This window comes from Danio rerio, chromosome 7 (assembly GCF_049306965.1).
Source record: "Danio rerio strain Tuebingen ecotype United States chromosome 7, GRCz12tu, whole genome shotgun sequence".
Lineage (NCBI taxonomy): Eukaryota > Metazoa > Chordata > Actinopteri > Cypriniformes > Danionidae > Danio > Danio rerio.
This window is the reverse complement of record NC_133182.1, coordinates 52,665,239-52,690,484: the sequence shown is the minus strand read 5'-3', so window position 1 is coordinate 52,690,484 and position 25,246 is coordinate 52,665,239. Positions and strand designations below refer to the sequence as shown.

General features: G+C 36.9%; 2 protein-coding genes across 3 annotated transcripts in view; both read right to left on the bottom strand.

Moving 5' to 3' along the window:
• The window catches only part of dthd1 (death domain containing 1), a 92,005-nt gene that overhangs the window by 37,567 nt on the left and 29,192 nt on the right, over positions 1-25,246 (bottom strand). The gene's annotated exons all lie outside the window — the stretch shown is intronic.
• per1b (period circadian clock 1b) lies at positions 1,001-24,823 on the bottom strand. 2 transcript variants are annotated; one of them, NM_212439.3, is made up of 19 exons: positions 24,667-24,823; positions 17,700-18,514; positions 16,071-16,324; positions 15,321-15,442; positions 13,971-14,172; positions 13,200-13,394; positions 12,455-12,640; positions 12,218-12,371; positions 10,732-10,975; positions 9,277-9,385; positions 9,014-9,170; positions 8,461-8,579; positions 7,198-7,344; positions 6,766-7,071; positions 5,494-6,293; positions 4,803-5,001; positions 4,499-4,691; positions 3,357-3,507; positions 1,001-3,267 (listed from the first exon to the last, which is right to left on the bottom strand). In NM_212439.3, exons 2-19 carry the CDS (start codon positions 18,062-18,064, stop codon positions 2,974-2,976), a joined length of 4,197 nt encoding a protein of 1,398 aa, NP_997604.3. In that variant the 5' UTR covers positions 18,065-18,514; positions 24,667-24,823; the 3' UTR covers positions 1,001-2,973. The 2 variants fall into 2 exon arrangements, with proteins under 2 accessions (NP_997604.3, XP_073762465.1); XM_073906364.1 differs by lacking the exon at positions 24,667-24,823 and adding an exon at positions 21,112-21,324.

The following is a 25,246-nucleotide window of genomic DNA, read 5'->3' as shown; positions in this document are numbered from 1 at the left end:
CGTCTTGCACCAACAACCATGCCACGTTCAAAGTCGCTTAAATCACCTTTCTTCATCATTCTGATGCTCGGTTTGAACTGCAGCAGATCGTCTTGACCATGTCTACATGCCTAAATGCATTGCTGCCATGTGAAATTTGCTTTTAATGAGCAGTTGGACAGGTGTACCTAATAAAGTAGCCAGTGAGTATACTTTAGCTTTGTTCATTGAAAACGCCCTCAGCCAATAGGAATCAACAATTCACTAACCCCATAATATAAACTCATTACTGCACACCCTCCAGTCAATAGCAATCAAGAATTTTCACAAACCATGGAATAATACTTTGTAAGATCTTTTTAACACTATAATGTATTCATTTTAAGAGTTGACAGGTTGTAGTTGAACAGCAAATGACACTTGATCTAGTGAAAGAAAGAGGATTCTTATAAAAAGCTGCATGGACATACAGTAAGTACATTTCAATCAAGCTTAAAATGATTTAAGATCTGAAACACAATACTTACGTTTTAGGACCCAGTGGAAACCCTGATGTTGGTTATATTATAGTTTCTTCTCTCTCCCCAAAAAGTCTGTGCTTATACTGCGGTACACAGAAAGAATGCAAGTCAAGCCAAACTTACCAGGGCACTGGCACAATCTAACATATTATTAAATCCCTTTAATATAAATGTCGCTTTCATAACTCTCATTTAGCTGAGCACAAGTATAATCATCTTTTCTGTGCGTCCTTCACACTTATTTGAGCGTGTTTGTAATTTGTGTGCGCGTGTGGGCTTTTGTTTGCGACTGGAAAAACCTCTGTATGTGTTTTTATAGCTCGGTGAACATTCTTGTCTGGTAAAAGCCTGTGGTTTGGTATAAAAACGGGTCATTTTAATTCCCTCTTCCTCATCCAAAGCATACAGCGTGCTTTTCAATCATATATGCCATGTGTATTCTTATAATACCCCGTTTTAACCGCGATTCGTGGAACATGAATTGACGCAAACCACAACAGTATGAATCATATTCTTTTTTATTCTTTTCATGTACAAAGAAATACACAAAATACTTACAAACTGTTCCGAGACAACTTGAAGTCAAGGAGCACATGACTGAAGCTGACACAGAGGAAAAGTCAAACAAGAGGAAAGTGCATCCGACTTAATTTACATGTATCGCTTAAAAGCACAGTTCACCCTGGAAAAATGCATCTTTTTTTCTGCAAATTTTTTTGGGGTGAATTGTTCCTTTAAACCCGGTTCACTTTGATGATACAGTTTTCACATAGTATACTATTCAAGCCCTCCATTCTTTCAACTTCTTTGCTATTCTACAAAACGCCTTGAGCTACTAATACTCGTTGAAAAGTTGACGGTTTTGGTGGTCTAAATGTGATCTAGAGGTGAAAGTGAACGGTAACAGGAGCCGCAATGCATTTCATCCAAGCTTTAACAATTCTGCACCAAAAAAAGTATAAAAATATATACAGAAAGACACAAATAAAACAAAATCATGTGAAATTTGGTCAGAAAATCCTTTTTACAACTGTAAAAAAACCTACATTTCCATCACTTTTTTTTGGAAATGTCAAAAAGCACAAAGCGAGGAACAGTTAGACTGTCCTCAAAGGCAGTGAATCTGTTCTGCTGTGTAAGGACACGTCTCACAACACTTAAAACAGCTCCACATTACAGAGTTTGAAGGTCCCTTCACAACAAGGGTGATACCTATATCGATAACTTCATTAACATCCATAATCAATGAATGCTAATGCTTGTTTTATTAGAAGTTATTACTTGTTAAGTAATAATAGACAATAATGCTTGTTTTATTGAATAGTGCTTATCTCTTAAAGGTGTTATATGTAAGAACTTGTTTTGTGTTTTAATTAAACGGTATGAAAAGTTTATATGTGGATTTACGTCTCAAAAAATGGGACATTTGGCCTGAAATTAATAAATGCATAATAAAATATCGAAAGAATGTGACATTCTACACATATTTGTACCTAAAGGGTCCATTTTGGCACCTCAAAGATACATTTTAGGTGCATTGGAGTACTAATATGTACCTTTGAGGTACAACTGTGGATTCTATAGGTATAAATGAGTACCTTTTGAAAAGGTAATGCCCCAGTGACAGCTCTCATATTTCTGAGAGTGTATGACACATGAAGCAAATGCTTGGAATGTTCAGCATAATGCCAATGTGTCATTGAAAGAATGGTATTCATTCAACATGATCTATATATTCTATAGTCTCAAATAAACTTCGTCTGTTCACATTAAATGCAAAGCTGGTGCAAACATATCCATATTGCGATGATCATGTTTGCTCACAGCTTTCATTTGTGTTATGCGTTTGTTTTATTAGAGTGTAAACATATTCATCTAAAAAGAATTTTAGACAATTTTTTTATTATATGTGCACAAGGCTGCAGTTCCCTTAATGACCACTGGTGTCGCCGGTAATCGTCCAATCGTCTTCAATTGTTGACAAAACTATGTGGAAATACCAGCACTATTGTTCGTTTGGTTATTATCATTATAGTTTTGATGTAGAATATCATATTCTCCAAGATTTTGCTTGATTTATAAAATCTTATAGTTATCGTCATAGCTGTCGCTCTAGCTGTGAACGCTCCTTTTCCCATTGAACAACATCTGAAAGTTCAGGACGCCACGAAACGGGTTTCTGCGGGTCTCTAGAGATGGAACTGAACAGGTGGCGTCTTGAGGTCAAATCCAGAGTGGGCTAAAGCGAAGTATTCCATATCTCCGCCCAAATCGAGCTTGCAAACAGACCACAACCTCTTCGTGGGAGCCAAAAATTGTGACATCACAGTCTTTCGAAAAGCACTTCTGCTTTACATTCATCATCTGTCAGCCTTCCTGGCTAATTTGCATTCGTGTATAAAAATAAATACAACAGGACAATTTAACGAGTACACAAAGGATGTCACCGGCATCGCACTGGCTCGTAGTGTCTTTAGTGTGTCATCTGTGTATGTGAGGCACCCATTTCTTCCTCGATCTGCGAGGTCATTTCCTGTTCTTCCGTCAGCATTTCTTGATCATTGATTTGTGCTGTCGTAACAGTCCCATTGTTCTCTTTGCATGTCTCATTTTGTCCGTCAGTTTCGCTTTTCTCCATAACTGTATCTGCAGGGGTTTGTTTCTCTTCCGCCACCGCTAAAACACTGCAGAACTCCATCTCGTGGATCTCCACGTCGAATGGTGTCGCAGAGGGGACTGAAGGAGGGGATCTACAGCCTGCACATGCCTGAAAGACACACAAAGCATTATAAATATAAACCTCTCTACACCTGAGTGTTATCATTTTGGGAGTTACTGTCTGAGAATTGAACTCACTGAAATGTTAATGGCACGAGGAAGGCGTCCGGTGCGGATCCATGGGTGAACCTGACTCAACTCGCTCTTCTGTTCTTCAGTGAAGCGAGGCTGATGTTTCTGCATGGCTCTCAGCGCAGCTCGGTCCTCTTTCAACACTGAATCTCTGTCTCTGTTGAAAAAAAGACATATACTGGGTCAATTATTGGCTATTTACAGTGGGTCTTTGGGAATGTGTGATTTTAGGGCGTTAGCAGGAAGCAGCTTTTTTTTACTATGTGTGTTGTGATATTGTGAGTACAAAAGGTAAGGTTGCAAAAAAAAAAAGCAAACCAAATACAAATTGTAGAATTTGCAAGGGATGTCATTTAGTGAGTTACTAAATATCATGAATTAGGGATACTCATAATAACCAATTTACTATTAACCAAAAGGGTGCGTTTTTAACCGATTGATAGTTTCAGTTAAACTATTAAAAAATATTATTTTTTTAAATTGGCTGCATAAATTGTGCAACACATTTGTTAACTGGCATGAGGGAAACACGTGTAATCACACATGCTTACAGACATATTTTTAATAATTAGTATTTTAAAATGCAATATTTAATGTGTCAGACACAAAATAGACACGTTAAATATTACTTTTATTATTAAATAATAATTTAACATTAATCTGACGAAGTTAATATTTAGTTAACAAGCGTTAGTTTTCGGTTGGCAAAATTACCTAAAAAGAGCATTCCTATCATGAATGAAGAAAAAACTGAATTATAAATAAACTGACATGAAATGAAAAAAAAAAAATCTAAATAAATTGATGTATCAAAACCACTAAAGAAGAAAAAAAAGACAAAAATGCTGAATTTGCAATGTCCTTTACCCTATATATATATATATATATATATATATATATATATATAAACAAAAACGAAGCAAATTAAACTTAAAATTGAATTTAAAAAAGTTTTTCATTTACCACATGTCTAAACAACAACAACACAACTTTAAGAAAATTAAATAAACCTATAAAGCCAAAAAAAAAAAAAACTCACAAACACAAAAAAATAAAAAATAAATAAAAAATAAAATAGAAAAATGTTTGAAATGTCTGGATTACCATCCCGATGATGTAGTGGACAGTGTAATAGTGCTGATATTCACCTTATTGGCAGCTGGTAGGTCATCATAGTTTTTTCATCTGTGTTGGCCATGAGGAGCCAGATGGGGTCCTGAAGGACACATTTGATGAACTGCGCCTCTCCGTCGCCCTCTGCTGTCTGCTTGCGGGAATGACTGTTCTCTGATGAGTCCACGCTGCCAAAGTATTTGCTAGTATTGCTGCTCTGACTGCTTCCTGTTAAAGTAAAAGAGAGGAAATTAATTCAATTACCACTTCTTAACAAGTGCTGAAAGACATCCGCTTTTTTTACACAAACATTTCTTCTGTTATCATTAAAGTACTCACTAGTTCCACTCCCGGAAGAGCTGCAGCCATTGGAGCCGGATCCAGAGGAACCGGAGCCTGAGCCTGAGGACCCTGTGCCTGAAGAGCCCGAGCCTGAGGCAGCCGAGCCAGTGCCTGAGCGGGAATCCTCCTGTAACAGCAGGTCCAGCAGATCACTGGAGGTGGACATGGCGTCTTGATTGGACTCATTTGTTTCACCCTGCAAAATACAAATCAAGCACAGACTGTGATTAATTGATACGAATAAACACACAAATCCATGCAAAAAGGTTTTTTTGGGCAACTTAATTGTTTTATATTCAATCCACAAGTTATAAGCGAACTTAATTTGCATTGGGACAACATGAATGAATTATATGGAAACCTGCATTTTTCTCATCAAAGATAGCTGATTACAGAGCAATCAGAAATGGTGTCACAAATTGTATGGGGTTTCAACTATAGCTTTTAGCCTTGAGCAAAAAAATCTAGTTAAAATGCATCTTTTATTCCTGATATAAATACTATTCTGGGAATTTGGCCAGGACACCGGATTTACACCCCTACTCTTTACGAGTAGTGTCATAGGATTTTTAATGACCACAGAGAGCCAGTAACCTACTTGCTGTGAGGCAATCATGCTACCTATTGTGCCACCATTGTGCCACCCTACTTTCACTACCTAAATCAAATTTTCTTTTTAACTACTTACATTTTCGTTTGTTTTTGAATCCACCGCTGACCCTCTCTGGTTAGACGAGGCCTGTCCTCCAGCTCCACCTCCTTGTCCCACCATAGGAGATGTAGTCTGCTGTCCTGACGCCACCTCGAACCGATTGCTTGGCGACTCTTCCAGCTGCAGCAGATTTAAGGGCGATGAGCATCGGGACTGAAAGAGGGGAGACTCTGCTCCTTCTCTCTCTGCACCGTTTTCTCTTTGGCTATAGGAGTGAGGTGTGCTGGAGCGAGAATGAGCGCGTTGTATTGGGGTCTGGATCTGACAGGGAGCAGGCGAGCCCATGTTGGCAGCGGCGAAGGGGAAAGCTGAGTTTGGGCTGAAGAAGGGCTGAGCCATGCCTACGCTGGGCTGTGGGAACATGTAGTTGGGTAATACCAATGCCATCATTGGGGGGACCATCGGAGGCGCCATTTGTGAGTTCTGAAGGGGAAAGCGAAGGCCTGACTGCATGCTGGGGTCTGAGACGGGATGGGAGATTGGGGGATAGACTGGATAAAAAGGAAGGACGGTGGGTGGATATTGGACATTGGGAACGCTGGCTTGTGACCCTGATGTGGGCCAGGACGAGGAGCTGGCTGTAGGACCCATGGGTATGGAGGGGTTAGAGGGTCTGCCCAGAGCGGGAACTCCAGGGAGGAGGCCTCTTATTGGTCCGGCTGGACTACAAGAACCTGTTTGCTCTGAAGATTCCTGATGCTTCAGTCTTTTGCCTCCTCGACCACGTCTGCGCCCACTGCTGCCTGCTGCTGGATAATCACGAGAGCAGCGCACACCTGTCAAGAAAAGAAAAGAGGGATATTGTATATTCAGTCCGTTCTTACAGCAAAATAAAAGCTGATAGGTTGACAAAGACTAAGAAAGTCCACAGATCGATCAATCTTTCTGTCTGTCTGTCTGTCCATCTATCCATCCATTAATCTATCCATCCATATAATCAATCTATCCATCCATCCATCCACCCATCCAACCAACCAACCAGCCATTCATCCATCCATCCATGCATATGTCAATCAATCAATCAATCAATCAATCTATCTATCTATCTATCTATCTATCTATCTATCTATCTATCTATCTATCTATCTATCTATCTATCTATCTATCTATCTATCTATCTATCTATCTATCTATCTATCTATCTATCTATCTATCTATCTATCAATCCATCCATCATATGTCATAACCTCAGTCATTACATAGCTACTTGTCACATAAGTAATAAATTACACACAAAAATCCCCTCACCTCTTGATAAGGGTGCATTTGGTCGTCGGCGGACAGCTGAAGTTGGGTCAAAGACTCTAAGTTTGCTCAGGTCTCCGAAGCGGCACATGAAGTTCTGCTCCTCTTGTTGTGTGTGAGCTGACAGGACTTCCTTCGTAAGACCCAACCTTTCTCCTCCTGCAGAAGCCCCTGGTCCTCCTCTTCTCCCAGCATCCCTATCAGGAGCAGGGCTAAGAGGCAGAGAGGGTGTGGCCATGGGAGGAACTTGAGGTTGAGTGACAGGCAGAGCAATATTTGGAGTGGGAGGAGCTTCCTCCATTACGATATCTGTGGGAGCGAGAAAAAATAAGGTTAAATTAGGCACAACAAATATCAACTTCATTGTTACAGTAAGTAGTTTCATGGATTGTATGCGTTTCTCCCTTATTACTTTCACATTACAAATTTTATTACCTGACTCAGGAGGTTTCTTGTCCCCAACGTGGACGATGGTGCTGCTGAAACTGCACTGGGATGTGACAGAGGCGACGCTCTCGGCTTTATTGTGCAGGGCCAGTGGAGGTAACAAAGCGCTGTCATCTACCAGAGACACAGACGGACCTGAGGGTTAAAAGGATATGTTAGCACAGTCCAACAATCATTCAGTAAAAAGCCTTTTTAAATGTTTTTGAAAGAAGTATCTTATGCTCAACAAGGCTGCACAAAAACAGTAATATTCTGACAAACTACAATTTCAAAAATAATTGTACATTTTAGGCGACACTTTAATTTACTGTACTGTAAGTCATGCTATTAACAAACCATTAAGAAAGAGGGTAACACTTCAGTTTAGGTCACAATTCACAGTATTAACAAACCATTAGCGAACACTACAAGCTTAATAAATGACTTAATGGCTGCTTATTAATAGTTAGTAAGGTAATAGTTTGGTTTACCTAATAGTTTGGTTGACCTAATCTAAAGTGTTAGCGATCATACATTTTAAGTGCTAATAAACAGTTAATATCTTAATAATAGGCAGGTATTAAGCCGATAGTAGATGTTGTGAATTGATACTTAAACTAAAGTGTTTATCAAATTTAATTCTTGTGATGGTACAGTGGAAGCGATTCTACTCAATTCCTCAGTGTCACATGATTCTGCAGAAATCCTTCTACTATGCTGTATTAGGTAACTAAAGTAACATTTCATAAAGTAATGAAACTATAAAGTATTTTTTATCCCTATTGAAAATAGTTGTGATTAAAATTTAAACTGAAACTTTGAGAATAAATTTTAAAAAAGAAACATTAGGATAGTATCTCTAGGAATATTTTTACAAGCCAAATAGGTGGCTGGAAATGTAAATGTTTTCATAAAAATGTACTTTACACCCCAATACCATTAAAATATCAGTGTATTATTGCACAAATACTTGAAAGAATAAAAAGGAATTACTACAGTAACAAATCTGTTCATTTGTGTACTCTATTATAAGTTTATACTAGTTTGGGGAAGCTTACAAAATAAACAAAACCACTGCAAGAGCTAAAGGAATTTTTTGTGCATTTTATATTCTACTGTTCCCATTTATCCTGTAATTATTTATGTAAACATTTAAAGGAATGGAGTGAAAACTGTATGCTGTGAACTGCATACAACAGCCTCTTGTAACCAAATCACTATAATACGTACAGATAGCACTGGGATGTATTTGTTTATGACTGTAACATCTACCTTTAGCGTTGCCTGGAGCTTCCTGCTGTTTGTCATCATCCGACGTAGAGGAGGCGGTGCAGGAGGAGGAGCCACACTTCCTCTTGACCGTGTTTGGGACATTACAGCTCTCAAGATACCTGATGAACCAAAATCAATCAATAAATTAAAATCTGGAAAACGATCACAAGTATTCCACACAGCCATAATACAAAAAGTGCTTTCTACAGAACAACGTGATTCATCTGCAACTCAAAATACATATTAAACAGCAATCAGTGTTAAATGAAGTGGTTTAAACCCTTAATGAGTGATTTTCTTCCACTGAAAACAAAAAAACAAAATTTGGAAGAAAGTTGCAGATTGGTTCACTCATATTAGGAAAAGAAAAAAGAAAAAAACTCAAGTCAAAAGTTACTAAAATTCTCCAAAATAATCATCATTTGTGCTCAGTGGAAGAAACTCAACCTAACAGGTTTGGAATAATTGCAGGTTGAGTAAATGACGATAACATTTTCATTTTTGAGTGAACTGTCCCTTTAAATTCTGCACAGAGATGATCTGAAACACAAACCTTATGATGCTGTCCAAACAGTTGATCTGCTGGTACGAGAATGTTGTTGGTGGTTCTTTTTGCACGATTAGTGAAGGCGCGGAGCTCTTTGAGGGTGGAGCAGCACAAGGAATCAGACTTCTACACACTTCTGCTGACTCGCCTGCTTTCAGAGCACCTGTATATCAGACACAGTGTACACAGTGAGACTAACAGCCTTCAAAAAGAAGAATACAAACACAAGAGCTTTATTCCTACAGAAAAAATAGTGTTTTATAGCATACCTGCAGTGGAATGTTTTTTGGGAGGAGGTCGGTTGCGGGAATCAATAAAGACTTGCTGTCCGCTTGTCTTGACCATGTGAACATCTTTACAGATTTGCTGGAAGGTCATCTGTTTAAAAATGGAGATCATTTCATTTAAGACTTTTTTTATATTTCTCTGGGTTGCCTTTCATTTCTATGTACAGTCCTAATAAATAAACTCTAAACTGCATACCGTTCAAGGCCAGGACACACAGAAATAAAAAAAAATAAATACAAACTTTTATGGTTCTAAAGTGACTCATAGTATAATTCCAGATGAGATCTGAGTATTTGTATACACAAGGTTACTGCAAGTTTTATAAAAGTAAATTTAGGAGCTTTTTAATTTGTAGGGTGCATAAAATAAAGTCTACTGTAATAGCAATACTTAAAACTAGAGGCGAAATAATACACTTTACAAAAAAAAAAAAAAAACACTCAAGATTTGATTATTCCTGCTCTATGACACTAGAACAAATGTTTCAAACTTGTTTCTGGAGGACCACAGCTCTGTACAGTTTAGTTCTAACTAGGGATGCTCCGATCGATCTGCCCAATATCGGTATTGGCCGATTAATCACATTTCATGACTTGATAAGTACTCGCTAATCTAGCCGATCTCATACCCGATCACAATTGTTTGTTTACAAGTTTACAAGCAGAGGACACATAAGAACCGAAATCGTTTTACATGTCAGAACTGAAAGTTCAACAATACTGCAACTTCATTAAATCCTGGCTGAAAATATCAGGGAAATAAATAAAAAAACTTGAATAATTTATATTATAACTTATTGTAATATACATATCATAATAACCAGTAGTTTATGGACCTAGTTCCTTTTAGTAAAGAAGTAATGGATTTATAGGTGTGCGTTTTAACTCTTTATGCGCTCAAACTACATTGAAACATGTTGAATTCTTCTTCCATGATTTGCAATGTTTCCAAATTGCTTTATTAGTGATCTTTCTGCCAATTTTTAAAATCTGTTTATCTGATCATGACATGTCCACACTTTATGGTTCACACTGCAAAAATTCTTCCACACTTTTTGTGGAATGATGAATAAGGATTTTCAATGTAAGAGTTTTAAGACCCACAGAAACCTTCTATGGAGTATTTCCCAGTTTTACTTTCAATTAATCAGTTTAGGCTTTGTTTATAATAAATTCTTTACAGTAAATGCCTTTTTTCCCATTGATTTAGAATGTATGCAAAGGTGACATATATATACTAAATGTGAGATATCAATTTTATTTTGTTTTGAATCGGTTTTCTCCATCAACAACACAATTTTGACCAGGTGAAAATAATCTGCTGTGACCTACAGAAAATGTGTTTATCTCAGTTTAGGGCACATACAGCCTAAAATGAAAGACTTCATAACTTTTTATGTATAAAAAAAAACAGCATAATGGCTTTTTAAGACTTACAGGTTTGTGAAGCTGTGAGGGGTCCTCCACACCAGGCCCGCTGCTGTCTGATGAAGAGGCTGCGCTGGGCTGATGCTCGTGGGAGCCATTGCTGGGCAGACTGCCATAGCCCTGAGAGCTGCCACAGTGGACGGGCTGAACTAGGAGCCTGTGGATCTGTTCACTGAGCTGAACGATGTCTGGAGTCAGGGCTCGCTCTTCCAGACCGCGCGGCGGCGTGAAAACATCCTCGTTCAGTGGAGAGCTGCATGAAAAGAGTTAAATGTGTAAATACACACTACAGTTTCTCTGTTTGTTAGCAAAGGGAATTTGGAATTGTTTGAGTCATTCATTTCGCCAAAAGGCTTTGGTTTGTCAGGATAAAAACGTCATATTGTGTTTGGTTAAAGTTTAAATGTACTGTGCACTATTATATTAAGAGCAATTTTTTCTGCTGCATGACAAGAAAGCAGACCTATTATTATAATTTCTTCATCATGTCAACTTCTGCAGGTGATTTTTGTGATCAACTAAGTTCTGAGTGTTTAAATTTTGATAAAACAATACATGATTATGTATATATTATTTTATGAAAGTTTCCAGTTTAAAAAAAAAATCCATTTAATTGCAACTCCAAGTAGAAAAATCTAGATTTGCAGAGTCGTTATGTTCTGCTTCTGCCATCTTCTACTGGATAGAATCAGTACTGATGTGTATGCATGTGTGTGTGAGTAGCAACAGCTTGAGTCACTTGAGTCAGTGCATGTTGGAAGCAATGGTCTTCGGAAAAAGATATTAAACTCATGAAAAATCTGTCTGTGTCCACATGCTTGAGCATGTGCTTCTGTGTGTGATTGAGCATGCACATTATTGCATACTGGTGTGTGTATGTGTGTGTGACTGAAATTACATGCGTGTGCCTCAGGGTGTGTGCCACGTATATATTCAGAAGTTTGAACAGGTGGAAAATCAAGGTGGAGATGGACATACTCTACTCAGGTCTATTTTTTTACCACATGTCAACTCAATTAAAAAAAAAAAATTAAGATGACATGAAAAGTATGGAACAATATGTTTTTGAAAAAAATTAAAATAATGCAATTAACTGATAAAATGCATTAACGATTCTAAAAAATAGCACAAATATTTTTACTATTTACAAATATGTTTTACTGTTGAAGTTTACTGATCGCCAAAATCAGAATATTAGAATAAAAAATGATTAATGATGCTGACAAATTAGTTTTACCATTACAGGAGAATATTACATTGTTCAATTCACTAAAACAAAGTAAAACACAAAAAATATCAAATACACAAATTGTAATATTTGATTATATAATTTATTTTAAAGCATAAAAATACTACTGTTTTTGAATTAAATCTTATTTTGAGAATTAAATTTTTTTTTACAACAATACAAACGCATATAATAAAAATTCCCAAACTTCTGACCAACACTAAAAATGTAAGACCAGTGACCTATGAGTATGATTTAAATTCTTACGTTCTGACTTTATGACGTCCAACGATGAAGGCCACTTTCCTGCTCCAGGGGTTGATGAAGGAGGACCAAGAGGTGTCTATAGTCATATACTCTCCATTACGCGCACACATCCTTAAGGGAGAGTGCTCGAACGGCTGACCAGCAAACTGAAGAACTGAAATAAGGAAAATGTTAAATTCTGTTACAAACAGAACTAAAATTATATAAAAAAAAAAGGAATCAGAGAGATGAACTCACTCTTCTTATGGATTGCCACCATGATGTGTCTGTCATCTGGATGAATGCACAGCAGGACCGGCGTTCCAACCAGGTCCTGAGGCAGGTATCCTAACAGAGGCACTGCCCTCTCATCCACCTCCTGGAAGACACAGCTGGGGGTGTGACTAGTGGTGAATATCCTCTTATCCAGAGGAATGCGAGGGGCTGAGAAAGAGCAAAACACACAATGAAAACATGAAAAAGGCAAGAATGGAACAAATTATGTTATACTGCTACAATTATCCCATAAGCAATCAATATTCACTTAATTTTACGTATTGTTATTGTCTTTTTACCTTCTTATAAACTTATTATGTTTTCTTTTTTCGTCACGTATTATGTTATTGTGCTATTTTATCATCTGAACTAAATATATGGGTCACACTTTACAATAAGTTTTCATTAGTTAATGTATTTTCTAACATGAACTGATAACGAACAATACTTTACAGCATCAATCAATCATAGTTCAACATATGCTTATGCATTATTAAAATATAAATTCATGCTTATTAATATTAGTTAATGCACCGTGACCTAAAGATAACTTTAGATGAATAAATACTGTAATTAATATTTTATTCACCATTAATGGGAGTAAATACATTAACTAATACAACCTTATTGTAAAGTGTTACCAATTGATGTCTATGTAAGCTAGAACTTGAAGGACTGACATGTTAAAACTTTAAAAATGAAGTTATAAAGAAGAAATATTAGATACCCTCATATCCCGAGTGCACTCTCTCGGCGATGAGCAGACAGCAGGGCTGAGGGAAAGCCATGTCGGAGTCTCTGAGGGTCAGCAGGTACGGGGTCAGTCTGAAAGGGTAGTACCTCACATCACTGCTGGATGAGACGTCTCCACTGATGCGACAAAACATGGACTTCTCTTGGGTGCACTCCATTGGTGGAGAAACTACAGTCAAACAGACACAAAAAAATACATATTTAGATTGCATTTGCAGAGGAAGGACCTAGTTGATTTTGGTGGTCTTGGTGGATTAAGAGTGGCTCTCCAATGGCATTAGAAATATAGATCATCACTTTAGCTACATGTAAAATTATACTTTTATTTTTTTTATATACTTTTATCGTTTATCAAACTTATTAAGTTCATTCTATCACAGAATACATATAGTGTAGGGGTTACTGGCTATAAATATGTACTATATATTAAGGGCTGCACAATATATTGTTGCAGCATTAATATTGCAATTTGCGAATCTGCAATAATCACATCAGTGAATCTACAATGTTAGGATTATAATTACCCAGGTGTAATAATGTGAAATATTTTGCATGTGTGTGTATTTAGGATTAAACACCTTAATCAATGTGGATTTTCTCATGAATAATTTAAAGCTTCAAAATATTAAAATGGACTTTCAAAATGATCGGACCGAACTCTCAAAGAGAAAAGAAAGCTTTGGTTTGGAATGAGCAAACACTAGTCAAACAGCCCATATCACAAGTAAAACACACATAAACATACCAGAGCCGATGCAGGAGGCCCACGCTGGCAGTTTGCAGGGTGCTGTGTTGCTGTAGAAGGTGCTCACGTCTTGGGGAGCCAGCAGCTCTGAAAACAACACCCCGTGCAGCCTCTCTGGCTTACTGCGCAGAAGAGATGAGCCCTGCGGAGAGATGTACACAACCTTCCCAGACAAGAATGACACCGCCATGGTGAATGTGTCCTGTAAAGAAGAAACACAAGACTCTTTTGTAACGTACAAATATGAAACACTCTATGCTTTGTTCCAAATCTGTATTTCTCATTAGTCTCAATGATACTGTCGCTAGTTAAAAATTATAAGAATCAAAATGTTTACCAATTAAGCCCAATAAGCAGCAGCTTAACCTCATTTTACCAGCATTTACACTACCAATACAATATTTGAGATTCAGAGCATGTGTATTATTAAGCACTGTTAGATACTGTGTGTCCCACATCTGTGAAGCAGGAAATTATTATTCCACTGCGTGAAGGTAATGTGTTTTTTGGACAAAGCATCCTAATAAGCCAAATTCTTCTGTGTATTACTCAGGCTTTAATGATGGGTAATCGGTTGGTGGAGAAAAACAAGTCTTTTCTCTAGATAAAAGAGATGCGCTTGTATGTTGCTTTTGGAAAATTACATTACATAACCCACTTCAGACTAATAAAAGAACTTGATGAATGTTAGTCATCAGTGCTGTTGTGGAAAGCTGGTTTATGCAGTTTCGTTCAGTTGAAAACAAGATTGAAAAAGAGGAGAAATGAAGAAGGAACAAAGTGTGCAATTTTACACAGAAAACAGTAGCGAAAAGGTTTTGCTATTTTATACTTCTTTGTGGTTTCTCATGTAATTATAAATAGAATTGAAAGAAACTTTGGTTGACACTGCTTTACATGAAGGAATTTTTCAACAATTATTATATTGAGAATAGGCATGGGACGATAACCGTTTTCAAGGTATACAGTGGTTTGGATTAGATAAGGTTATAAAGCTGCCAAAATGTTCTGCTATTTTTAGGACAACAGTATCTCTAGCAAAAAAAGAGATCTAAAAATATCATTTTAAATGGTAAAGAAATATGTGTTCTTGAAACTAATGAAGACAGCAGATGTCAATGATTCATCGGAATTATTTAGCCTGACATGTTTACTGCTCAAAAATATTATAAATGTTTCTCAAAATAAATTATATTGTGCTGAAAGGGGAAAAAGGTTGTTGTTTTTATCCAGACATTTAAAAAGAACATGATTTTGAGCAGTAAACACAATACTGTGGAATAGTGATGTTTTTATCCATGGCCATCATATGCCTACTGGAGAGAGAAACAAGTGTGTGTATCTACTTACTGTGTTTTTGAGTGTGTATTCTGAGGTGATATTGTCCAGTTCTTCAACAGTGAAGGTGGAGAGATCCAGACTACAGCCATGGCACTCCTCTACATTCCACTGGTGGTAATACTCCTGATTGGCTGCAAGATTCAAAACAGCAACAACAAAACGGTTACTTCTATTATCTAATAATTATATAATTTAATAAGATACATAATCCTTTTTCAGTTTTATTTCCCTACATAATCATAATTGAAATCGCCTAATACTGTTCCTCATGTTAAGAAAGTTTTAACATCAGACATTTTAGGAATTTTCCTAATTTAAGATAAGACATTTTGAACTCTCAGAAGTGCTGCGAAATGGGAGTACTATTTTTTTGTTTTAGACTTTTTGAAAATAGTTGTTAAATACAATTTTAAAATATTTTTCAGAAGGTGTAAGAAATATTACTAACCATTTTAAAAGACTACAAAAAAAATGGTGCTTGTTTATCCAAACACTTTACTTGTATTTTAGTGTCTGACACTGAAAATTCCCATAAAAACTTTGCACAACTATGCAGGTGCTCAGAGCAATAATTTACTAGCATCACAAAGTCAAAGTGTTTACATTTGTTTGAGGAATTAACCAACAGATGACTTTATAGTTATAATTATAAACAGTAATAATAAGTGATATATTCAGTTCTTTTTCAGCGTTTAGCCACTTTCCCTAGCCCGTTTTAGGCTTTCCTGTAAAACACAGAAGCGTGAATCTACTACTGACCTCTGACTTGTCTGACACAGCTGAGGGCGTATTTGAGGGCGTTCAGGGTGCTGGAGCGTCCCTTCATCTTCCTCTCTGGCGGCAGACGGATCTTCAGCTCATTCAGAGCTCTCATTAGCTCTTTCTGAGTCTGGACGCGGGCAGACTGATCACTGCTGCAGCCGCTGGTGGATGGCGGGTCCTGCTCAGAGCTGGCACTCAACAGACTGTATGCCAGAGAGCTGCTGGGTGGAGAAGGGCTGTGAGAGTTTGAGCTGACGGAGCAGAAATCAAAAACAAGAGAGTCAGACTTCACACAGGAATAACGGAACACAATCTACCTTTAGTCAGTTAATTTAAGTCTTTTTTTGTCTTTTTTATTGGAGAGTATAGTTTGTGCCCTATCTGACTAACACACTTCAACAACATGCACTGTAATAATGAATTATTAGGTCAGTAGGTGGAGAGTTGGCGAAACACTAGAGCATATACACTACAATAACATTTTCGAGCATCACTAAAAATAATTAAAAGCATCACTAAAAATAATTCAAATGTTCATAACCCTCTAATATCTGCATTTGGCATCATTCACTTTTGAACGGATTAACAAAAATGTATGTTAATTGCCCAGCTTATACCTAAAACCTCACCACATACTTCCACACGAAATGTTTGTTTTCAACCTTTCTGACTCAAAGGCTACCTGTTGTTTAACATCATTCAAATTATTTTTTCAGTATTTCTGCAGCATTTACATGTTTTAATCAACGGATATTGCACTAATTAATTGAACGAATCAACGAATTTACTTGTCCTTTCTTGAGTTTAATAGTCCAGTGGTTCCCAAAGTGGGGGTCACGGGACAATGCGAGGGGGTCACTTGGTGGTTTCCAAAAACCTAATTGTATTTATTAAACTATTAGAATTACCATATTTTATCCTTAACCCACAGAAGAAATAAAAACCCAACAGCTTTTTGATTTTTTTTTACAACCCCTAGGGTGATTACGTTATATTAAAGACACAGAACATTGATTTTATGGCACCAGGTTAAATTTTCTGACATATTTATGGCACTCATGTACATCAAAAATAAATATAGGCCACAACTGAATATGGAGGATGGTCTCCAAGTGGCGTTCTCCAAAATTAAATGATGAATAGACTTGGGCATATTGGTATGCTTGCCCCATTGTGTGCAATGTTTATATATTTATAACCACCTCTAGTGGTGACTTGTGAGTCACTGGCATTGTTATGCACGCTGAATTTTTGTGAACCCCTGTAATGGTCCCCACATATTAAATTTTAAACCCAATGGTTAAATTAGTTTATATTTTATCCAAATTTTGGCTGAAACACCCCACCATTTTTCAGAATGCATTGTTGCAAGGAAATGTTTTTTTTGTGCTATACAAAGATGTTTGGAAGCACATAAACATGAATAAATAAATCACTAAATATTCATTTTTGTTCACAAATCATTCAACTCAGCAGTGACTTAACACCCACCAGCATGCACACATTCTTTCAGATCTAAAATAGACCTGAAAACATTGACTAATGGGACTGAGCATGAATCATTTCTTTCATACATATGGGAAAAGACTATTTTAACCAATTTGCTGTCCATTCTCTCTCCCTCACCTCTTGTTGCTCTCCGTTGTCTCCATACCCATGGCAGAGTCTTTCCCATTCTGGCTGGAGGAGCTCTGGTAACTTCTGTTTGACTGTCTCCCTCTGGATCCGCTCCCTCTCTGCATCCCTCCTTCACTTTCCCTCTCCCCAGAGTCATTTCCACTGGACAGTCCATCTGTATCATCAGAATTCACACCTCGGTTGCCACCTGCAGATCCTTTGGGACCGGATAGCCCTCCTGACCCACTACTCTCTGGATTTGATGAGGGCGAGCTCTCGCTCATGCCACAGGATCGCCCAGCCTTTTTCTCTATCCCTCCTGCTCCGCTGTCTGCATCATTGCTGGGGGCGGAGTCTGAGTTGTCATCACTCATAATAATACTGTAAGAACACGCGTTTGCCAAGGTGATGATTTCCACCTGACAATGAATTACACAAAGTTGAATGAGTCCACTAAGTTGGATTTCCTGAACTGCAGTGGGAAATCATCTTGGTGCAATTAATCAAATAAATAGGAATCATGGCGTATTCGGGTGTCTCGCCACCCCCTTCTTTGACTTGGCTCCTCCGACTGGAAGCGGTTTAAACTCAAAACGAACGGAAGATATTTTGCAAACCAGAGAAAATGTTGCTCGGCTCAGAAAAACAGACAAGACTGGTTGTTATGAAACAGACTTGGCTCCACACATGAAGCCAGATGGAGAGTGACAGTGCGAGCGAAAGTGTAAGAAACAGCCACTGGGAAATTAAGCTTCTTGTTAGGCTTTGTCCATGCACTCTTCTTCTCTTTGCCCTCTGTGTCACCCGCTCTCCTCAGAGATCACCTGCCAGAAAAAGAAAAAAAAAAGGTAAGAAAAGGTGAGCAGTCTCAAACATACAGTACACACACAGAGAGGTTAGCCATTTTCAATTTAGTAGTACTAAAAAGATGATGACTATAGAAATTTTATCAACAGCATGTTTACAACTGTTACAGTGCTCAGCATATACGAGTACAGCCCTCACAAATCTCTCTTTTAAATTCATTTTTAATAGGAAGCTATACACTTTCATATTTGTGCATGCATATACATTGGATTAGTCAATACTGAAGCCAAATCTGGAACTTGCGATAACGTCCAAAAACTAGTACAGCCAAATTATAGAAAAATATTAAATACAAAATTTAAAAAGGGGAAAAAAAATCAAGAGAAGCAAAAATAATTGAAAGATTTAGTTGACATTTTGTAGGTTGTAATTGTTTTTGCAACATTTTGCTTAATTTTAATTGTATTATCTTTCAGTTTCTAAATATGTTTGGTGACAAAAAAATCATTTCAATAAATATATCTGTTTAATAATCAGGTAAAATAATAGCTCTCAGACATTTTGCATGGACACAGAGGGATGCTGCACGTGAGAGCTCATGTACTTCAGTTTCTCGCTTGGCCACTACAGAGGCTTTTTCTGGTCTCCATGGTAACCGAGACTACTTTGTAGAACAACACATCCACGCTCTACCTTCTCCATCTTCAAAGCATGTTTGTCATTTTGCAACTACGGGGGACAAACGATGATCTAAGAGCCACAACAGAACTGACCTCAAGGACACTAATCTCATAAGACAACCAAGAGATGTCTTCTTTGCTTCCTCTCTGGGATCTTAATGATCCACCATTTCTGGAGTTACTGAGTTTAGAACTACACTTTTAGCAGTGCAACTGTGAATTAGCATTTACCGCAAATAGCATCTCTAAGCAAGTAAAGGAAGTGACGGTAAAAATTCAGCACATACTTACTAGAATGGAATTCTAAGCCAGTGAGTTATTCTAAGGCACGCTGACTGCTTAGTAAAGCACAAAGCCAACTGGAAAGTTAGACAGTGGCAGTAAAAGTGAAAATGTGGCCTGAATACACTGATTAAGTGGTTCTTTATTAAAAAGCAACCAAGTTACTTTTTAAAGAAAGTAATGTGTTATGTTATTATTGTTGTGTTATTTTTGGCTTTTCATCACGGTTGGGCTTGAGATTGTAATATATTACTTTTAAAAGCTATTTTTCGCAACACGGTTGATAAGATACTTGTTTGATACAAAACAAACTGTTATTGAAATATTCATAATTCACTTACACTGAGATAGTTTGCCAGACATAGATGGTGTTCTCAAGACTCTACAACTTTGATGTGTATAAACTACTATTAGGAGAAGAACAAGTATGATGATATAAAGGTTTTTGCTTCGTAATTAACAATCTGAGCCACTACCAAAAGGGCAAAAGTTAAAATCATGAGAAATCTGAAGAGTGAAACTGCACAATGAAAGCACCAAGCTACATTTCCCAAGAAATGTGTGTCCATTTTATAAGCGACCTCTACAAACTATAGGTAACAGGTGTCATAATGTTAGAGAAGGGCTCTACAGTTAACAATACACAAAACTATTACATTAAGCTTCCATATCCACATGGAGCAAGAAAAACAATCATTTATAAAAGAAAAATGTCCACAGATGCTGTTTGTATTCAGTTAGCAGAGCCTGTGGTTTGCTTCTCTGAGCCAGAAGGCTGTTTGTCTGAAATGAATGTGCGAGTAGGCGTTTTCCAGCACACACATACGCACTTCTGACACCTGTTCTGCACTGCCTTACATCTTTCCATCTTCAAAAAGAAAGCTCATCACATACAAATCATACAATTTGGCACTACGTCAATCACAGATTACATCTTAGACTAACAAAACATAAACAGATATTTTTTTTCCAGACATAATGTATAAAGAACATTACACGGTAAAAAAATATGGTCCTTGGCGTACGCTAGAGAAAATTCCTAAGTAAACCTCTTCAGATTGACAAGAAAAAGTATGATTATGACATGAGTGCTGTGGACCTATACACTACTCTGGTGAAAAGTTTGCAAATGTAAAGAGGTATTAATTTATTGTTATGTCTTTGACTATACTGTAAATGAAAAGAAAACACTATTCAATGCAGGCAAATCAAAACAGGCAAATCAGGATAATGTCACATTGAATAATGTTACACTGAAGATGGGGAGATGATCCAGCTTTGAATAACAGGAAATAGTTACATTTTACATTAGAAAACATTTATTTGTTATAATAATCCCCAATATTACTGGTTTTGTTGTATTTTTAAAAATAAATCTTCATTCTTTCAAAAACATTAATTAATTTCTGATTAGTGTAGGCTACCCAACAACAACAACAAACAATTAAAATAGCCCGAGTTTTCTGTCAGCTGAACACAATTAAAATACCAAAAACTATTATTAGTTATAATCCTAATTGATATTAATCCTAATGCTGAACAATAAAAACGAAAGAAAAAGGGAGAAAGCGAATAACGCAAGAGAGGAAACATGCGCCTAACCTATAAACACGATGCGTCACAAGTTTCATTCTCCTCAAAAACAAACTTACATTCCCGCTGGAGTGACTGACGCGAAATGCGGACGTGCGCGGATGAAGGCGTGGAGAGGAGACTTTAAAATGGCTACACTTCAACGAGATGATTTCGTTCCCCATGATAAAAACATCCTATGTTATGACTGAAAGACACGGCACGACCGTCTCCGAAGCATCTCGCCTCCATTGCAGTCGTGATTCTCTATCTGCGCGCTCCCTGACAGACTCGCCTCCGCCTCGTGCGCGCTTAACATATAAAAAAACACGTGTTTACTCTGCTGATTCCTTCAGGCTGCGCGCTTCACTCATTGGACAGCGCTGTCCAAGAAACTGCCTCAGTCACTGATTAGACTGGTATGTTTTACATCAGTCTGAGCCCAAATTTCAGCATAACTGGAGCACACAAGACCATCTCTCTGTTGATATTCTGATTATCATTTGGGTTGAGTGAGAACGCAGGAGTGAATTTGGAACAAATAGTAATGCTATACTAATAGCCTAGTAATAATACAGTAATATATAGTTATAGTTAATATATAATTACAGAATAATACTAATACAACCAATATTATTATTAACAATAATAATAATGACAATAATAAAAAGTCTAACAAATAACAAGGAATTTTATAAGTATTAAATACAGTTTTTTTTAAAAGGACCAGCTATATATTACTTTAAAATTGAATGGTAATTCAGAAATCAAGCCGTAAGCTTTTAGAAATGGACATCAATGCAGCTAATTGTTACAAAATAATATTATTATGATATAATAATATAATATGTATATAATAATGTATATTAATAATATTAAAGTATTATTATTTATAGTATAATAGTATTTTTTGTAACCGGTGCTTCCACCATAGACCAAATAATCATGCAGTCAAAAAAAAATAGGGTCGACTCATCACGCTCTTATTCATATAAAATGACATGCTACAATAAACATTACATGGCTGCTTTAAATATTTATGTTGAATTAAATTATCCTTTTTGAGTTGTTTTAACTTCATTTAATACGTTTTTATTAACATAAAAACAAGTTTTCAAGACTTATTGATCATATTAATTTATGTTTTGCATGGCAAAACTAAAAATACTACTAATAAAACAAAAATATGACTGATTAAAATGATTTAAAAATAAAACTATTTTAGTTTTAAACCATTATTATACTGAAACACTGACTCAATACTTGACCGGTAATAAATTCTGCAAAGTAATGACTATTGCAGATGTCTGGCTGAGCATATGATCCCACAGACATCCCACAAGCTGTTACTGAACTGCAGAGATACAACAACTGAAACTGATTAAACTGATAAAAAAAAAGAAGCAGCTCAACTTAGCTGAATATGTGACAACTAATAGTGATGAAGTCTGACATTAACACATCTAAAACACAAGCACAGTTCAAAAAGTCAGAGTTCACATAGTGAGCTGCTCTGTAAAAGTGCACGACCGGAGATATCCAAAGCCATGGAGCAATATATTTAAAAACAAGGTCATAAGCATCTGGTTTCATATGAGGAGTCAAATACTTTTTTTCTGCTTGTGCTGGGTACCGTAGAAGAGTTTAGGTTTACTATAATTCAGAAGATTAGTCAATCACCTTGCCCAGCCCTATTTTGAGCTTTAAAATGGTTCAATTCCCAAAGATGGTTCAATGGCCACAAAAGAGGTGCTCAAAAGCACCCCTCTTAAAGCTTAAATGGCAACAGCCTCATGGACATAACAGATATAAGCACACTGCTACCACTGTGTCTGCAAGACCACAGGTGCACATGAAAAGTGGCATTTGGGACAGAGCCATGGTTAGAGGGTCCTACCAAGGTAAAGCCTTACCAAGACAGACACTGCACTCTAGTGGTATTGTAGAGAGACCTCCCTTATATTACTACAATAATACACAATGAACATGCTATATTAAATGTGCATTACTTATTTACTTGCCATAATACTCATTTAAGTGCAGGCCAAAACATTAAGACCCCCCTAATGGCAGCATGCAGTACATGCCAATCACTGTAAATGAATGGGATGTGACCCAATCTAAATTCTATGTATGGTTTCTTTTAGTTCTCATGTAAGTTCGTCATGTGCACGCTGTCCTATACTTATTTATATGGTACTATAAAAATGGGGTGTGGCTTCATAATGTGTTTCCCATACACTAAATTATTTCTTAATTATTTGTTTAAATTGGTCTGCGGGAGTTTAAGTGGGATTTTGATACCGCACACCTCTTTCATAGTCACAAATGAGTTTCAAAGTCAAAAGACGGTGGTGTGAGGCTGGGACATTTTACCTTCACTTGTTTACAACTAGCTGTATCCTACTGGAGACTCATCTGCCATTTTTTTTTTTTTTTTTTTTGCATGACATCACGGTTTTGTAGTATCATGTTTTTAGGTCTAGATGGTAAAGGAGCAGTGTTATTTTTAGAAAACTGTCCCCATTTGCAAAAGTTAGCATTTTCAGGTTCCTAAAGCTGCACTGTTGAGTAAATAAGGGAGCAATATACAATAAAAACTTTCGATACAGTACAGTTGAAAACTGTGTCATGTAAATATATCCTAAACTCTACTGTGATGGTCAAGACTTTTTCTGTGAATTTTTATAGACTTTATAGCAGTTTATCCAGTTTTCCTCCTCACAATCCATTGCAATTTCACAGGCAAATGTAAAAAAGTTATAATAAACATTATAACCCTCTGTGACAACATGCCCTAAATTAAGCAACAAAACAAGTAAGACATGTAAAACAATTCAAATAACAGCAAAAAAAAGAGAGAAACAAAATCACATGAGAAAATATCACACCTTTAGTTTACCCAACAAATACTGCTTTCTCAGAGAATGTTTAAGACACTAAAACCACTGCTCTGACCTCAGATTCATGAATATAGCCTTTTAAATACATTATTTACAGTATTTTATACTTTACTTACTACTGCACCTCAGTGGTTTTATTTGAAGCATTTAATAAACTTATTGACACACTAGGCATGACACCTCATCTATGATGACACTAAAAACAATATTAAGCAAATATGACATGACCTGCATTCTATTCACTTCTTTGTATCACATTTTTATCAATTTACTAAGACGAAATATTGATAGCTTTCTTGTTTTATTGAACATACACAGGCTATTTTTGAGAAGTATGAGCAGTAACAAGCCAAAAACACTGCATCTGATTCATGCATCAGCTGATTGACTAACTGCGTAGCAAAAAAAAAAAAAAAAAAAAAAAAAAAAAACAGAAACTATGCCATCAAAGATCTGGATAACTTTAAAAGCAAAGCATGAAAATTAAAAGATTGTAAGACACTGTGATAGCATGACAATGTATGGTGCATTTTTGGATTAAAACCGCCCTCGACGTGTGGGCTTGTGCATCGGTCAATGACGACCCCATTTTCGCTAATAAACTACTATTGTACAAATCTAATGTTGTAGACATGTATAAATGTGCTTAATGGTGGCATGGCTAGTGTAAAATGAAGATTTTAGACAGAATAAACACGCCGCATATAACCTTCCGATCAATGCTGGCCTTACCTTTTGGATTTTACTGCTTCGTTTTCTGTTGAACGACAAGACGAATTCCTATAATCATATAGAGATCGAAATAGTTTTACAATGTACTCCTGCTGTAATGAATCCTGCGCAATTTCAAAACGACGTCCTTTTGCGACTGTAGTCCACAAAGATAGCGTTGCTATTGTGCGTTAGAGATTTGTTTCCCCATGACTCCAGACACACACGAGTACACGTGCTTCCCGAGCTGTCTACAAGCCCCTTTTGCGTTGCGGAATTCTGTTGGCTGAGCGCGCAGCAAACCGCAGAGCCCAGCGGTGCATTCTCCGCCCACTCACGGCGCACTGTTCGCTGATTGGTCGAGGTCAAGGGCGCTCGGCTCACGTTCATCTGCTGTCACGTTGCAGAGCGCCTGTTGTTGTTGTAATACATGAGCCCGAAGAGCGTGTTGCGGGCAGTAGCCTACGACATATTGCTGTAGATTCACTTTCATGCTATATTCACATACTATTGTAACCCCAGTAGTTTTAACCCTCTTGTGTTCAGTGAAATCACTCACTTTATATGTTAAATTACATCAATTTTTTAAAGAAGGTTTGTA

What these genes read in the sequence shown, in the direction of transcription:
- per1b (NM_212439.3), bottom strand. Translation starts at nt 18,064, where the DNA reads ATGAGTGATGACAACTCAGACTCCGCCCCCAGCAATGATGCAGACAGC. An exon ending in CAAGAAACCTCCTGAGTCAG is followed by an intron (nt 7,072 to 7,197) that starts GTAATAAAATTT and finishes TCGCTCCCACAG; the next exon opens with ATATCGTAATGGAGGAAGCT. An exon ending in ATTCAAAAACAAACGAAAAT is followed by an intron (nt 5,002 to 5,493) that starts GTAAGTAGTTAA and finishes TGTATTTTGCAG; the next exon opens with GGTGAAACAAATGAGTCCAA.